We start from the raw sequence: 17,368 nt of genomic DNA on the forward strand, positions 1-17,368 counted from the left end.
AGTTAGAACATAATAGATCTCCCCTTATATGATAAATTGTCATTTGGATATCAACATTTTAGTTTCTGGACAATATCTTTGGAGCCATGAACAATATAAAAATAAGAAGATGTGGTATGATTGCCAATGAGACAACTCTCCACAAGAGACCAAATGACACAGAAATTAACAACTATAGGTCACCGTACGGCCTTCAACAATGAGTAAAACCAATCCTGCCTAGTCAGCTATAAAAGGCCCCAAAATGACAAATGTAAAACAATTCATACGAGAAAACTAATGGGCTGATTTATGTACAAAATAATGAACGAAAAACAAATATGATATACAGCAACAAACGACAACCACTGAATTACAGACTCCAGACTTGGGACAGGCACATACAGAATGACGTGGGGTTAATCTAGTTTGAAGGCGCAACAACCTGCTCCTAACCTGGGACAGTGGTGTAACAGTACAAACTATAAAAATCAGTTGAACAGGGCTTACTTCCATCAGATCAATACAAAGCAGAAATACATCTAACAAAAACACAGAGTGGACGTGGCAGGGTACTTCTACATCCCCACAACAAAAAGACACTAAGTACGGATCTGAGAGTACTCACAGTTACTGACAGCTAGTTCAAAGCCAATAACAACTAATAAAAAAAATCATGCATCTAAGACTAAAGTATCAATCAGTACACATCCAATATCCAATTGATTTAGTGTAAAGACGTCATTAACAGTCAGAGAAAAACATGACCTTGTGCAATGCCAAAATACAGGTATCGACAGATTGTAGAGTCATGGATGTGCATATGTATATAAAAATAATATTTAGTTTGATTTTAATTTACTGATAACAAAATCAATATTAATACCAATAAAAACAATATTCAAAGATGTTATTATAATGTTGAATTGGTAACCTTTTAGAATAAGTTCATTTAAAAGATCAATAAGTTTACCCGGATTGTATCTAAATTTCCAGGCTCGGTAAACAACATCTTTGTAAAAATTAGGATGTGCTATCCCGTTAAAATATCTGAATTAAACTTGGTTTGATACTGCTCTGTTGGCTGAAGAAGACTTCCATTGATTTTTGTAAAGATTGGAACTTGTACCAATTCTTTCCTATGGCATCACCTCACAAATCAGGGTGTAGCCACCTGCTTTGACAAATCTAAGTAAACTAGATATAGTTTCCAATACTTGCCATGTCTATATAGATATGCTCAAATGTACTGTGAAAAAATTAGAGTTATATCTATGGTATAAACGTTAATACTACACTAGTTAAAACGAAACAAATCAGTATCCCACATGAAGAATGACAGTAAATGTTTTGTTAAAATAATGCTAACAATAAATATTTTATTTTGTTTGACCTAAACAGAAGCTCAAGAAATACAATTTGGTGAACAAGAATACATTTTAACACTCATTTAACACTAATGGTGATGAAAAGAGGGTGTTAGTCATCTACTATTGCATTTGAGATTACACTCAACGAAAGAGATCTTTAATAGAGGTTTCTTTAATAGTTAATTTTATAATTGAGCATTAAAATAAAATGATGCCTTCATGCTCTTTAACTATTATCAATCTTTAATCCCAATAAAACTTTGAATGTCAATGATAATGGAAAATATTAAGTGTATGAATAAAATAAGATATGGGATATACATCCTTTAGAGAGCAACCCAAAGACAAAAATAGCCAAAAGACATCTGAAGGGCAATATTCAGTCTTCGGGTGTCTTTACAATATGTTCAGTTTTAAATTATAATGATTTGTTTTTATAAGTTTTTTGGTTCATATCTTGTTTGACATAGTTTGAAATTTTTGCACCTAGACACTTTAGGCCAGAGTGCTTACCTTCAACCTTGTTTGATGAAATGTATAGGCAAGAGAATTTATTTTTAGCCTTGTTAAGAAATTATCAAGTCAGAATCAGTGAAATAACACTCATGGAACTTTAACAGTATATTTAACAGCTAATGAATTTCACTGACATATCTAAAGTAGCATTATAAACTTGGTATGGGTTTTTCTCATTGTTGAAGGCCGTATGGTTGCCTATAATTGCTTACATCCACTTCATTTGAACTCGGTGGATAGTTGTCTCATTGGCAATCATACCACATCTCCTTATTTTTATATTTGTAAGTAACTGAGATTCTTTCACATTATTTTGAAAAAGACATCTTGTTTGTAAATGATAACATAAAAGCCCAACATTAAACCAGAATTAAGCATGCAATCATTGAAACACTAATAATAATAATAATCAGGGAGAATCAGTTTGACTGACATAAACTACACAGATACACACAAGCACAATCATCAATTGAGTACAAACCCTTACTTAAACAAGAAATGTTTTAGTTAGTAATCAGTTGTAATTCTATAAGCTAACAACAATATATTAAAGAATTTAGTTTTCCATTTTTACATTTACAAAGATTTTTGTAATTAAACTTTTGATTACTAGAACACTCATGTTCCTTGTTTTGTTCTATTTTCATTTTCATTTTGAAATGAACATGCGTTCAAATTACAAACTGGCTCAATGGAAAAACATCTCTTACATACAATAAATAGAATTCAAGGATGGCAAAGGATGAAATGAAAAAAAATCACATAACCAACAAATACCAGACGTGATCTACACAAAAGGGGAAATAAAACATGATTTTTATAGGCAAGTAAGACAGATGTCGTTTATAAACCAAAAATGTCTTAGAGAAAAACTGAGAATTTCATATATAAATCAAAAGAGATGTTGGTATATGTTACTTAAACAGTAACCCAACATAGAAAATAGTCATTCAGAGAGGTCAGCATAAAGAATTCTACAGAAGGCAAGTGTCAGTGCTCAAAAACAATAAATTGTTACTTTTGACAAAGACTTTGCAATTTGACTATATATTATATGACATAAGGAGATGTCAGTGAGATGACTATATATACTGAGTGACTTTAAAAACGCAATACTCATTTTGTTGATTTTTTTTAACCAAATCATGTTTGATCCTCATACAACTACTATTCATGCTTACCATACTTCTTTCTCTTTAAAAAAAAATCAACATTTGACTTAATTGTGCTTATTGAACATACCTGATTATTGAAGTCGCATGAATTTCTTGAAGCGAATTTTGGAACCCATTAAAGATTTTTTCAGGTTTTTTTCTTCGTGAAACAGTTCTTCCAATCCTTGGCCACACTTAAATCAGTTAAAAAATGTTGCATCTCCATATTGCCAAGATTGAGAAATAAAAAACTGAATGAGCCCATAAGAATACTGCAAACAGGAAAACGTGGATGTGCTGCAACCAGACAATTTGACGTCAGAAACTCGTCTTACTGTCCTTCCTACAACGATACAGGTATACAGGATTTGATGATGACCATCAATGACCAGATCAACATGTAGTGACAATGCAACATCAATAGAATTTAATTTCTCAACGTCATTTGCGAGACATGTTTACGGCCGTAACGTCAACTGCTAATCAAATTGCTGAATGCATTGTGCACAGATTCATGCCTAAAAATGTTTCCCATAAACTGAACTGCCAAAGAATCGACTGCAGAAAAACATTTAAAGCCCTTAAATTTCAACCGCATAACTGCCAAAATCCATTGTAATGGGTGGAACAAAGGCAAAATGAGAACGTGCAAAACAGAACCAAAAATATGCCGAACAGAATTGGTTGACCTTTCTGACAATCGTTTTGACATTTTTACAGGCAGTCATTGCTTTTGACGGTGACACATTCATTGGTAAGGGGAAAACCAGGGTTTCAGTGTATACCACATAAATTGAACATTAAAAATGATGTAATCAATTCAACTTTCAAACTGCCAATTTTTTTTAAACAATGAAGTAATGAAAGAAATTTCTGTTCATAAGTTTTTTTTAACCAAAATGCATATTTGAAAATGGGAATTAAAAAGAATAATCTAGTGTTGCGTTTCTAAAGTCGGTCAGTATATTATGTGACATAAGGAGATGTCAGTGAGATGACTATATATTATGTGACATAAGGAGATGTCAGTGAGACAGCAGACCAATGACACAAAATGAAATATAAAGTTAAAAGACAAATTAAAAATTATTAATTAAATAAAGATGAGCTGGATACATTGATGACAAAGGCATGTCTCTCTTGGGGTGAATAGATTTAGGAGTTATGATTTTGTTCAAGATTAGGAGTTATTAGATTATTGTCGAAGGTATTGTTTACATAGCTTGTTTACACTTAGTAATAGTTGTGTAAAGCTTTCTGTAAAATTCAGGTACTTGTTCATTGGAAGGCTATTGTGTTATTATATATATTTTGGTGCAATTTATTTGCTTACCGGCAGTTGTTATTTCATTGACCTTTAACCCAAATCTATCACTTAACTCAGTATATTCAAATTACACAGGTATACTTTATAGACAGATAAAAGATTTATTTTTTGTAAGTGTTCAATGCAATAGGTCAGAAAGGTTTCCTATTGAATAATGGAAGTCTGCTTTTACATAGGGATTATGCAACGGGTCAGAAAGGTTTCCTATTGAATAATGGAAGTCTGCTTTTACATAGCACTACAAAAGTCAAAAAGTCTGAAAAGACCAGTTTTTGTCTGAATTTGCATGAATTTTTACTCGACATTCTTAATTTGTCTGAATAATTTTTAAAAATTCTTGACATAGTATGAATTTGTCTAATAAGGTTCTTGATTTTTCTTGACAAGTGTCTTGACAGTATGAACATTGTCTTAAAATTTCTCGACACTTCCTGTATCATCTGATAAGAGTCTGGATTAGTCTCGACCAATTCTTGACTGTCTTAAATTTGTCTCGATCTGTCTTGACATATTCTTGACATTCTTAATAATGTCTGAATATGTCTCGACATATTCTTGACATTCTAAATAATGTCTGAATATGTCTCGACACATTCTTGACAGTCTTAAATATGTCTTGACACTATCCGAACAGTATAAATTTCGCCTGAAATGTGAACAGACTTATTCTGCACTGTTTATGACATTCTATTGCTGTTATATACTCCTTTTTATTATGGCTAAACTAAACTTTGAAGAATCAAGGATTAATTTGGTATAGTAAGATACCCTTTTGGTGCAACTAAGTTGGAATACCCTGAATAATCCTCCATGTAGTTTAATTTTGATTTATTTTTATTAAACATTTAAGTAATTGTTTTCACTTGGAATATAAGTCGAAGGTATTGACAAACAGCATTTAGATTTTTGCCATTCGCAAAACTGCCAGTCAAATTTGCTTTTCCAAAATAGGTGTCTTGTATCTCTTTTGGACCCCACAATTCATCTTTTGGGTTTGTGTGGCTAAAAAAAGAAGGGGGGGGCTTTCGTTTAGGTCAAAGAATTTGTTCCCATCTTGATTCAAAAACCTTATTCATTTTTTAGAACAACCAAAAAACATTTTTTATTCAAATTTGAGTGTTGAATTTTATAATTTTTTATCAAAAATAAATATTTGTGATAACTTCTTCCTGAAAAGAAAAAAATGTTTAGATCTATATTATGCATGTCTGTTTGAGAACCATTTCATAAGACCGATGATTCCTATAGAAATCATTGATGGGACCCATTATAAATACATTTTTTTTATTATTTCTGGAGTAGATAATAATTTTCTTTTAATCTTTGGGAATTATTCAATTTGTTTTTATGTTAAAATAATTAACTTCATAATTTTGATGAAGAAAATCCATTTCAATTCAATTTTTTTTCATCAAAATGATGATTTTCATTTTCATCTATCAACAAACTTTTTAAATTGTAGTGGCATGGTCAGTCAACTGATAAGTTGTATGGCTGATTACAGGTAAAGCAATAACTTCTATTTGACAGTTGCGTGTACTCTGGGGTGGGGAATACCTTAATTTTATGGGGAACATCCTGTCCATGTGTAATACTTAATATATTCCAACAGATGACATTACACAAATTTTTCTTCTGTTAAATGAATGATTTGTATATCATCATAATTTGCTATTTATATAAACCACATTTTGGTATAATAATTATTTACCATATCAACATTGAATATTATGAATGTAGAATGAAATATGTCTACAGTATGATTGGTTTGAATCATTTAATTTATAAGATTTAGGAATCAAAATTTGTAATTATTTAAAAACCTATATTGAAATTGTTTTATATCAACACACCCACATTTGAATTATTTTATACTTTAGATTTCATAGCCATATTTGCATTTGTAAAAATATTTATATACCCAAATTTTCAATTATTTTACATGCCCAACTTTTATTTTTGTTGTAAAGAAGTGTAACTTGAAACAACAGTATATCATGAATATTGGTCATGATTTGTAAAACTCAGAACTGTCAAGTAAATTTAAGACACCATTCAAAATGTTCAGAATATGTCAAGCCATACTGAGAAAAAATAAGAATGTCGAGAATATGTCGAGAAATTTCAAGACAGTATTCAAATGTCAAGAATTTGTCAAGAAATTTTAAGACCATATTCAGAATGTCGAGAAAATGTCGAGTAAATTTCATACAAATTTAATATAAATGAGAATTTGTCAAGAAAAATTAAGACACAAGTCATACTTTTGGAGAATGTCGAGTAAAAGTTCATGCAAATTAAGACAAAAACTGGTCTTTTCAGACTTTTAGACTTTTGTAGTGTAGGGATTATGCAACTGGTCAGAAAGGTTTCCTATTGACTAATGGAAGTCTGCTTTTACATAGGGAATTAATTATATTTACAGGTGCTACAACAACTATAACTGAAGCTAGTCAGAGACCATCATTTTTATCAGAAGATGTCCTTAAAAGTCTTATATTAGATGTAAGTAACAACAAATTCTCTGTGAAGTCCTCAAAAATCTTTACCAGAAGTTAGTAATAAGAACTTCTCTTTGATATCCTAAATGTCCCATACTAGATCTAAGTAAATATATTAGATTTCTCAAATGATGTTCTCAAAAGTGTTTGATCATGCAATTTTCAGCCATTTTTCTATACAACTAAAATGTTGTGGTTTTTGTATACAATGCAAGTATATCCTCCTTGTATAATGCTTCTGTCATGAGCAAACAGTGATATTTTACAATGAAAACATCTAATATTATTGCATGTATATTAATGGGAGGATAAAATCAATATAAACACTTTGAATGTGAATATAAACTCCACTATGAAATAGGAAAGACGCTTTGCAATCCTGATCAGCTAAACAAGATCTACCGTAATCATTAGAAGACTCCTTATAGGAGTGATTGCCCTTAAATGACATTTTTTATTAATTTTCTACTTTTTGCCCATTATCTCGAAAAATCTAGGTAGAAACTGTAAACAGAAAAAATGACCAGCAATACAAAATTAACACCAATACCAATTTGACAAAAATCAGTGGATGACCCCTTTTAGTAGTATTTGACCTTAAAAGACATTTTTACTAACTTTGTATTTTTGCCTATTATCTCCATTTTTGACAAGTGAGCAATTTAAGCTCTAAGGAGCCTTTTGTTTTTGAGTGTAGGCAGAAGCTGGAGGGGGTTGTGATGCACACTTGAGAATTTTTTTTTAGTCCCACTACAGTTTGTGCTTGTACCATTAGAGTTTGAAAATTCTGACCATTTAATGTTTGTCTTTGTTTGTAAACTCTGGCCGTGTCTGTATTGATGATTGATGTGATTTTTAGCTTACCTGGTCAAAAGGCCAAGTGAGCTTTTTTCATCACTTGGCTTCCGTCGTCGTCGTCTGTTAACTTTTACAAAAATTTTCTTCTCTGAAACTATTGGGCCAAATTTATCCAAACTTGGCCACAATCATTATTAGGGTATCTAGTTTAAAAAATGAGTCTGATGACCCCAGCTGTCAACCAAGATGGCCGACATGGCTAAAAATAGAACATGGGGTAAAATGCAAGTTTTGCCTGATATTTCGAAAACCGCTATAAATAGAGAAAATATGACAGGGGCTAAAATGTTTAGAATGTTGAGCTCTACCTACTGTTCATTTTAGTCTAAACTGTCAGACAAAAAAAATTTTGCCTTTTATCTCGAAAATTATAATCGAGAGATAGAAACTTTGAAAAGCAAAAATGATCAGCAAGATCTAAAATCATCAGACAACTCCTTATTAGAGTTATTGCCCTTTAATAATGATTTTACCAATTTTTTGTGTTACTGCCTAATATCTTAAAAAACTATAATAGATAGATAGAAACTTTAAAAAGCAAAAAATGATCAGCAAGACAAAACCTACTACAAATAAGTCAACATTTCTGAAATTCTTAGTCAACTCTTTATTAAAGTTATTGTCCTTTAATGACTATTTTCCCCATTTCTTTACATTTTTGCTTATTATCTTGAAAACTGTAATAGATAGATAGAAATTTAAATTGCAGAAATGATCAGCAAGACAAGATCTACAAATGTGCAATAATGGCTGAAATCTTCAGTTGACTCGTTATTTGAATTATTGCTATTAAAGGATCATTTTTAACATTTTTATGCATATTTTGCCTATAATCTTGAAAAATATTACAGATAAATAGATACTTTAAAAAGAAAAAAATATCAGCAGGATAAGATCTACAAACATGTCAAACATGACTGAAATTGTCAGTTAACTCTTAATAGAGTTATTCCCCTTTTATGATGATTTTTACTAGAAATTGGCCATTGTTGAAGATGCAGGTGAGCGACACAGGCTCTTTAGATCCTCTAGTAGTAATCCTTTTTATGTATTATTAGATATAGATAATCTTGTCTGATATTCTCAAAAGTGTTAATGACAGCTTCTAATAATCTCCTCAATTATTTAGATCTGGAATGTTGATGAACCACTTAATATACAATATATATATATACATTTTCTTGTATTATATAAATTCTGTGTCTTCATAAAACTATGAGGATAAGCTGTTGATTAACCCAGATATTCCTGTGATACTTCTATTCTCTCAAATATCTTTTAACATTTAGCAATGATCGATTGTCATTTGCATGTATGATAATGATTGGATGTTACTGACGGTTACCAGTTCACATCAAATTCTGATGAGTTAAATGTTCATTATAGACTTTTCTCTATTGTATAAGAAACATGCTGCGCAACCCACTCTTTGAGTCTTTGCTCCATTTGAACTTTCCTCTTACCACATTACAATAAATCGGTACTATTCCCTGTGAAGGACATAGACCTCCATCAAGTTTAGAGTCAAGTTCAGACTTCATGACATAACTTATTAGAATTAAATGCCAGCTAGGAAAACTTCATTTTTTTCCCCAGTTTTCTCACTATTAAAGATATTTAAAATGCAAGGTGTTTTTTTTTTTTCTGATTTAGAGGATTGTACATTATTGTTAGTTGTCTAGTCAATAATTGCTTTGTGGTGTGTTTAATGGCAATTGTCATATATTTATTTTGTTTTTCTGGAAGGAAACTGCTTAGCAAGGGAATGACAAATGTCATGATATGTTTTATGAACATTGTGAACCACTGCACTATTAACTTGATAATCATATTTATATCTGTCTGTTTATTAGTTCAATGATAGCTGTGTGTTGTAACTAAACAATGTCAACAGGGAACTATTTATGGGGAAGAGGAAGGAAAATGAAAAAAGGGAGTTAAAGTGCAATCAGATCCCTGTTGCTACTGGTTAATTTTTTTTTCAAACTGTTTGAAAGTGTACAATATTAATCAGGGTCTAATTTATTCATTGTTGTATACAGTTTTTTGTAACAAAACATATTACATGTAATTGTGATGATCTGAATAAAATTGATACAGTCTGATAATGTTTCTTATTGTCATGTTATGTTTTGACCTTTATTTAGTTTTATCATTTTTGGGCTTAATCTTCCCTCTGCTTGTCTCTCATATTTCATGCTGCTGTATTTTGTCATGTCTTTTCTATTTTCTCCTTTAATTTGGAACACTGGCAGTCTAAAGAAAGAAGTATCAATAGAATGTCATGCTTTTGGGACATTAAAGAAACAAGGGGCAAGTCAAAATAGGGGTCTATTTAGACCTTTTTCTTTTTCCCCAATCCATTATGTTTTCAGATCCTATAAAGTGATATATTATTACCATTCTGAATGTTATGAAATTTTTTACGCTTTCACCTAACCAAGTATCAATCAATTTATATATTTTGTCTGGTCCCATTTTATGGTGTTTTGTGATCATTTCATAAACTGCTCTCTCTTACAATGGAAATCTAACCATAATAATTTCTAGGATGGAATTTGAATCTGAAACCCACATAACATGGCAGTAAATAGGTCAGGTATTGTATAAAAAGTTATAAAAATGAAAATATTAGTGAAAAGAAAAGATTTATAGAGATTGGTGTCTGGGGAGTCTTATAGATTCAGTTACTACAGAATAAATGACAAATAATTTATAAACTGTAGATTAAAAACTTCTGATAAAGGTTGATATTGATTTCATATATTCTTTGTCAAAATTATTTTATTTTATATTCATTGTCATATGTCTTGGTCCACATTGTATTATTTTATATTTATTGTCATAGACCTTGTTGTTTAAAGTGAATGCATGTTTTTCAATTGATTTATGTATTTAATTTTTCCTTTTTAGAAATATAACCATAACTGTCCATCACAATGTTCATCAGAAACCATTCTAATTCAAGAATTATAATAGGATTGTACATAAGATTTTATTTCATCTGAGAAACATACAGTAACAACTCTGCTGCTAAGCATTCTCTAAATATGAACAAAAGTAGGTGTAAGATACATGTCAATGAGACAGCAGCCCAATGACAAAAATAAACTAGAAATAAAATTTAGAAAAAAAGCCACAAATTTTAACAATTGACAAGTGTCTAAACAGCTCTAAATGACCCGGAGTCCAAAATATATTAATAAATTAAACAGATACCACAAAAGGTGTTCATCAACACAAAATTCCATAAAGGACCAAAATATAACATAATATTGCTTATATCCACTTGATTTGAACTTGGATGGATAGTTTTCTCATTGGCATATCACATCTCCATATTTTTATATATAAGGCAGCTACTGATGAGGTTCTTTGCTTTAGAAACTAATTCCACAATTATTTTTTTCTTGCACAGGTAATAATGCTTTATTTGTACTGATTATCTGTTTTGTTTATCATATTACACCTGTATAATTTTTCTCTGTATTTTTAGGTAGCTGAGGGTTTTTTATTTGTTGTCAGCTGTGATAGAGCAAGGATTTTATATGTGTCAGAGTCAGTCGGTGAATTTTTAAATTACTCAAGGGTAAGGACAAATATTATAGCATAAACCACTCACATGGTTACAAGCTTTACCACAGGTTGAATACAGTTTGAATAAATAATTACAGATGTGAAAATTTATTGTCACTCTGGAACTATTAACATAAAGGTTAAAAGATAGATTTTGATGTCACTTAAAAGTTCAGGTTTAGATGGCCAGTCTAGTAGATGCAGATAAAGTTACTTCAGTAATAAGTTCAGGTTTTAATAATCAGTTTGTTGATAAGGATTTTTTGCATTATCTGCATTTTGACATATTTGTTAAAATACAAAATGCAAAGGAATGTTACTTTGATTGTAAAAAGATGCTCAACTCGTGATGTGGATTAAATTGAGGTTTATTCCACTTTTCTCTGGTGTAAACTTGCTTTCTAGAATAAATGTTTGACTGACAATTTTTATGTTAAAAAAGCAACGATATTATGGTTTGTACTGAGGAATTTACAGAATACACTACCAAATAATGTTTTTGTTCTTTAAATCTTCTTGCATTTAATTCCATTTTTCTACATTCAACAGTTAATATTTTACTACTGAAATCTAGTTATATAATATGTCACTTAGGATTAAGTAAATCAGAGAATAGCTGCAATAATAGTAGTTTCTGAAATCATTTGAGAAATTCATTAAATTTTTCTTTTACATTAAATTTGAACATCATAAGAATGGGGAAAAAATGTAATGCCAAATAAACATTGATGAGTCTCAGTTGGGGATGTAAATAGCAAAGAATTATACAAATTCTGTTCAGATATAGTAATATTTTTTAAAAATGTTGATATGAAATAAGAAGATGTTGTAAGAAAGCTATCCACCAAAGACAAATGAGAATCTTCTGGTTTTATCCATGGGGTTCAAAAAAAAAAAAAAATTGCCTGCTAACTGCTATTTTTCTTTTTATAATTTTATTATTTATAGTTTAAAAGCCCTTTTTTCGAAAATCTCATAAAATCCTTATTATTTTTTCATAGTTTTTGAAAGACAAAAGGTTCAAATGTATAAAAAATCTCAAGAGAGAATCATTCCCCGCCAAATTTTTAATGGCCTATATCTCAAAAACAAGGACACAGACCTTGTATTTTTTTCTGCTTTTTAAGTTTTTTTTATATAGCTACTATCAGTTTACATCAGTCTTTCAAAAAGCTTGTTATTTTATAACAGAGAAGCAAACTTCCTTAAGAGAGTTTGCTATGCACATGATCATTATAATATGAACTTAAAATGTGTCCAAATTAGGTCTATGACAGTTTACATGGAAAAGAGAGATCCGAAATCTTAAATATATGGTTAAACCTTGCCACATATTGAAAGATGAAAAGGTGAGGTCTGAGATCTCAAAAAACTAGTTTAACCCTGCCACATATTCTTGTCCCTCTACTTAATTAGTTAGGACTGTTGTCAGCTGATGGCTTTATATCTTGTTTAATTTTTTAGGTAATTTTGAAAAGATGGCATATCTTTGATACACTTGGTTGAGTTAATTCCAAGTGACATATTTAGTCTTGGGACAATTTAGAGCCCCACATATTGTGTAGACACATGCCTAGTTAATTTTAATAGGATGACATGATCAGCTGTCAATATTCCAAGATTGGCTGTCAGTCAATGACATCATTGCACGATCATGGTTGACATTTCCAGGAAAATTATAGTTGAAGATTTAATTGATTTTGATTTTAATGTTTTAGTTTATTGCCATTCAAAACACATAAACAGAATAATATTGCAGTTTAGGTTAATATAAATTGAACAACAACAAAACAACAAAAACCAGCATGATTCATTAATTTTGTTTTCTTTGCAAAAGACATAAAATACTGACATTAGCTACAAATGCAAAAAACATCCAACATTGTCCAATACATTTGGTAGTGAAGAAACATTATTTATTTAGTGAATTTAATTTATTTCAGAATGATTTAATTGGACAGAGTTTGTTTGATTATTTACATCCAAGAGATATGAATAAAGTAAAGGAACAGTTGTCTTCATCTGATATGTCACCGCGGGAACGGTTTATTGATTCACGGAGTAAGTCATACAATTAATTATTTTATCATCAAAGAATGAATAGTATAATATTTAAATGAGATATTTGTAACTGAAGTCACATTGATTTATTACAAGTATTTCTTATCTTCAAAGGGAGAAGGTACAATTTGAATGTCAAATCAAGAATTTCATAAATTTCTCCAATTTGCAAAAAATTCAATAAAGTATGATATGTTAAGTCACATTTGATTGGATGACTGCTGCGGCCTGCCGTCAATCCCACAGTTGGCGGTCGGAATAACAACATTGAGCTATCACAATGAATATTTCATTTATCTTATTTTGTTTCACAGGACCTGCATACTGAGTTTATTACCTCACAATTTTTATTAGTATTTTTAAAGAGAAAGGTGAATTGTACAGTTGCAAGAAATCTGTAGAAACATGCATAGTTTTTGCTGTAAAAGTTAGATATGCTAGTTATTGTGTGCACAATTCATTATTGTGTAATACATTTCTTCAGTTACTCCAAAGGCAAAACAATGTAAATGCTTAAAAATGAAATAATCTAAGCTATCGAAGTTCACCTTTCATGCACATGAGGAACAAAGTTTTATCATTTCATTTACATGTGTACTGAGCATATTAGTGCTAAAGCATTTCAGGTAATGTAAGTGTTGAAACATTAACTGCACACCATTTGAAATTTATAGTCAACTACCAGTGATTGTAAACTAGATGTAGTAATCACTTTATAAGATTATATTTCCCTTTTTCAGCAATGATGCCTGTGAAAACAGAATTATTACAACGACCTACTCATTTATGTTCTGGTGCTAGACGATCATTTTTCTGTCGCATGAAAACTGGTAATAAACTTGATATGTGTTCACAGTTAAAATTAGAGAAGGATGAACCTGATATGGTGACGAGAAAGAAAAAATCAGGTTTGTATCTAGTTACGTTTGGGTGTGTTTCACATGAAATTGTTATGTAAGTAGTTCATATTAATTGTATTATGAAGTAACAACTCTTCTTTGTAGACAACCATAAATCTCCACATCTTCTAAGAAACAGGTGTTCATGGCCAACATGGTCATACTTGTATTAGTTTTAGTATTTATTCTTAAAAGGAAGATCAAAACATACTGGTAGGATGCTCAGAGCCTTTTAAGTAAGCTCTTCACAGCAGTTTAAGGGATCATAGATTTATTTTTATGATGAAGCTCAAATAATAGTTGCATGGTGCTCAGAGCTTTTTAAATAGACCTTTTTCAGTAGTCCATTACTAACTGGGTAGTTGGAACTTGGAAATACAAAATACTTTATGTTTTTAATATATTATTAGGTATAACATTTTGGAACCAAAATACCAATACCTAGCTATAAAAAAACAACAATGATTGTCTTTTCCCCTAAAGCTACCAAGCTCTTCTATACTCATCATCTCAATCACTGTTTGCAAATGATTTAAATGTGATTTCAGGTATGAATCAAGCTACCTAATGACACAAAAATCCTAAAGACAAACATACCTCATACAGGCACGTCATTGATTTTAGCAGCATGATCTAAACATCTATGAGTATATATTTATTCAAGCTTTTTTTAACATTTGAAATTTTTATTTCTAGTTTCAGATAGGAAATCATTCACTGTGATACATTGTACAGGATATTTAAAATCTTGGCCCACATCAAAAATGGACCTTAATGAACAGGATGAAACAGACGACTGTAGTTTAAGTTGTCTTGTTGCAGTGGGCAGGGTTAAAACGGGTTCTAGACAACAACAAATTGTGAAAGACAATGAAAGTATAGATGTCCGACCAGTTAAATATGTATCGCGGCATGGCTTAGACGGCAAATTTACTTATATAGATCAGGGGTAAGTATCTTATATTGTATTAAGTAATTAAGAATTTCAAAGTTGTTGAAGTTTTAATGGTGAATAGCAGTATTATTTAAATAGTTTTCTTCTATATCGTAACATATATAATGGCCTCACATACTTATAAATGTCGTAAGAAAGGGTGGTTGTTGTATTTTTCAAGGCCAGCCAAAATTAGGATGTAGGTTTTATTTTGCAGCATTGTGAAAGATTGGTTGATAGGTCAGGAAGAACTTTTTTTTTTAGAGTAGGGCATAAGGGGGAATTTGCTCTGCAACACACATATATACCAACTCAAGATAATTGCAAGATAATTTTTGTTTTTTTGTTCAGTGCATCCTTTTGAATTAATCACTGTAAATGTACTATGCTTGACCAATGCAAATACATGAAATAAAAATGACAATCAAATGAAAATGATCACCCACATCTAGTTATCTGTATATTGTCATTTTGTGTATAGTAATCAGGTTGTCCTTTTGTTTTATGATCTGTCAAGTATTGCTCAAACTTTAAACAATCACTACCACTATATCAATGAAAAATAATAATGCTTGCAAAAGCTATAAATAAATTTAACTACCAAGAGAAGGCATTAAAACTATGCCTTTAGATTCTAGGGCTGCTAGAAAATGAAAAAGGATTATGGTGCTTTCAGATAGATTTTAAAGATTTTTTTGAATGTTTGATCATATGTACAAAAAATGGTTTCTATGTAATGTAAGCTTTATTCTTTATCCTATTGTTTTATAGAGCAACAGAATTAATTGGTTATTTACAACAGGAAGTGCTAGGTACATCTGTGTATGAATATTATCACCAAGATGACATGGCTGACATGGCAGAGGTTCACAGACAAGGTAAGAATAACTAGGTACATCTGTGTATGAATATTATCACCAAGAGGACATAGCGGACATGGCAGAGGTTCACAGGCAAGGTAAGAATTACTAGGTACATCTGTGTATAAATATCACCAAGACGATATGGCAGACATGGCAGAGGTTCACAGGCAAGGTAAGAATTACTAGATACATCTATGTATGAATATTATCACCATGAGGACATGGCGGACATGGCAGAGGTTTACAGACAAGGTAGGGGCCTCGGTAGCTAAGTGGTCTAAGTAGTTCTACTACTGTAATCACTAGCCAGTCAACACTGACGTTGTGAGTTCGAACCCCGCCCGTGCGGGTGCACTCGACTCCAATCTTAATTGACTAGGATTGTCAGTTTTCCTATCAAAGGATGGTGGTTTTCTACAGGCACTACGGCTTCTACCACCAATAAAAACAGGCCGCCACGAAATAGCCTAAAAATGGTGCTTAAAAGTGGCATTAAAACACCAACAATCAAATCAAATCAATCACAGACAAGGTAAGAGTTACTACATACATCTTTGTATGAATATTATCACCAAGACGACATGGCAGACATGGCAGGTTCACAGACAAGGTAAGAACTGAACAAACTTATAATTGTAAACAATTGAAGTTAAGTTATTATAAAGTTAAAATTGATAAGAGATCTTCCATTCCAATTGATTGATTTTTCGCTAGAATGGTATCCCTCACTATTTGAAGGAAGTGGGTTTGTTACTACCCATATTTAAACAAACTTTTTACATGTAAAATTGGTATTTGCTGCTTCTCAGCTAACCACATGAATGTTTAGAGAGAGACTGAAGATTGGTCAGATCTCAGCTAAGCATGTAAATATTAATAGAAAGATTGGTCAGATTTATATGTGTTATTATCATTATTGGTAGTAATATGATTTCAACTTTAATGTGTGTGTACCTGCTGAATTTAGAATTTTACTGGTTAAAATAATATGGAAAAATTGTAGAAATATCGGTATTTATTTTGATCTCATACTAAAAAAGACAGAACTATGCTCCTTAAATATAAAAATAATGGGATGTGGTATGATTGCCAATGAGATAACTATCCACCAGAGTTCATAAATAACACACTACAGGCAGCATAAAAACAATATATGTACAACATTAACATGAGTTATGTAAATGTATGTATGTATATGTTAAAATATATAAATATTTATATCTGTTCTTTTGTTAGGAACATGTTATTAAATAAATTGGATCATTTTGATAAGTCAAAATATAGTGTATGACACTTAGGTTAGATCAACTGAGAAGAGTTTTTTTTTAAA

General features: G+C 30.9%; 1 protein-coding gene across 2 annotated transcripts in view; it reads left to right on the plus strand.

Moving 5' to 3' along the window:
- Nucleotides 1-17,368, plus strand: part of LOC127706753 (aryl hydrocarbon receptor nuclear translocator-like protein 1) — an 80,814-nt gene that overhangs the window by 56,160 nt on the left and 7,286 nt on the right. For both annotated transcript variants that reach the window (XM_052211414.1, XM_052211413.1), the window contains 6 exons: nt 6,772-6,851; nt 11,202-11,294; nt 13,225-13,342; nt 14,083-14,250; nt 14,938-15,190; nt 15,947-16,053. In XM_052211414.1, the coding sequence (XP_052067374.1) occupies nt 6,772-6,851; nt 11,202-11,294; nt 13,225-13,342; nt 14,083-14,250; nt 14,938-15,190; nt 15,947-16,053 (819 nt within the window). The remainder of the gene's footprint in view (nt 1-6,771; nt 6,852-11,201; nt 11,295-13,224; nt 13,343-14,082; nt 14,251-14,937; nt 15,191-15,946; nt 16,054-17,368) is intronic.

This window comes from Mytilus californianus, unplaced genomic scaffold (genome assembly GCF_021869535.1).
Source record: "Mytilus californianus isolate M0D057914Y unplaced genomic scaffold, xbMytCali1.0.p SCAF_6, whole genome shotgun sequence".
Classification (NCBI taxonomy): domain Eukaryota; kingdom Metazoa; phylum Mollusca; class Bivalvia; order Mytilida; family Mytilidae; genus Mytilus; species Mytilus californianus.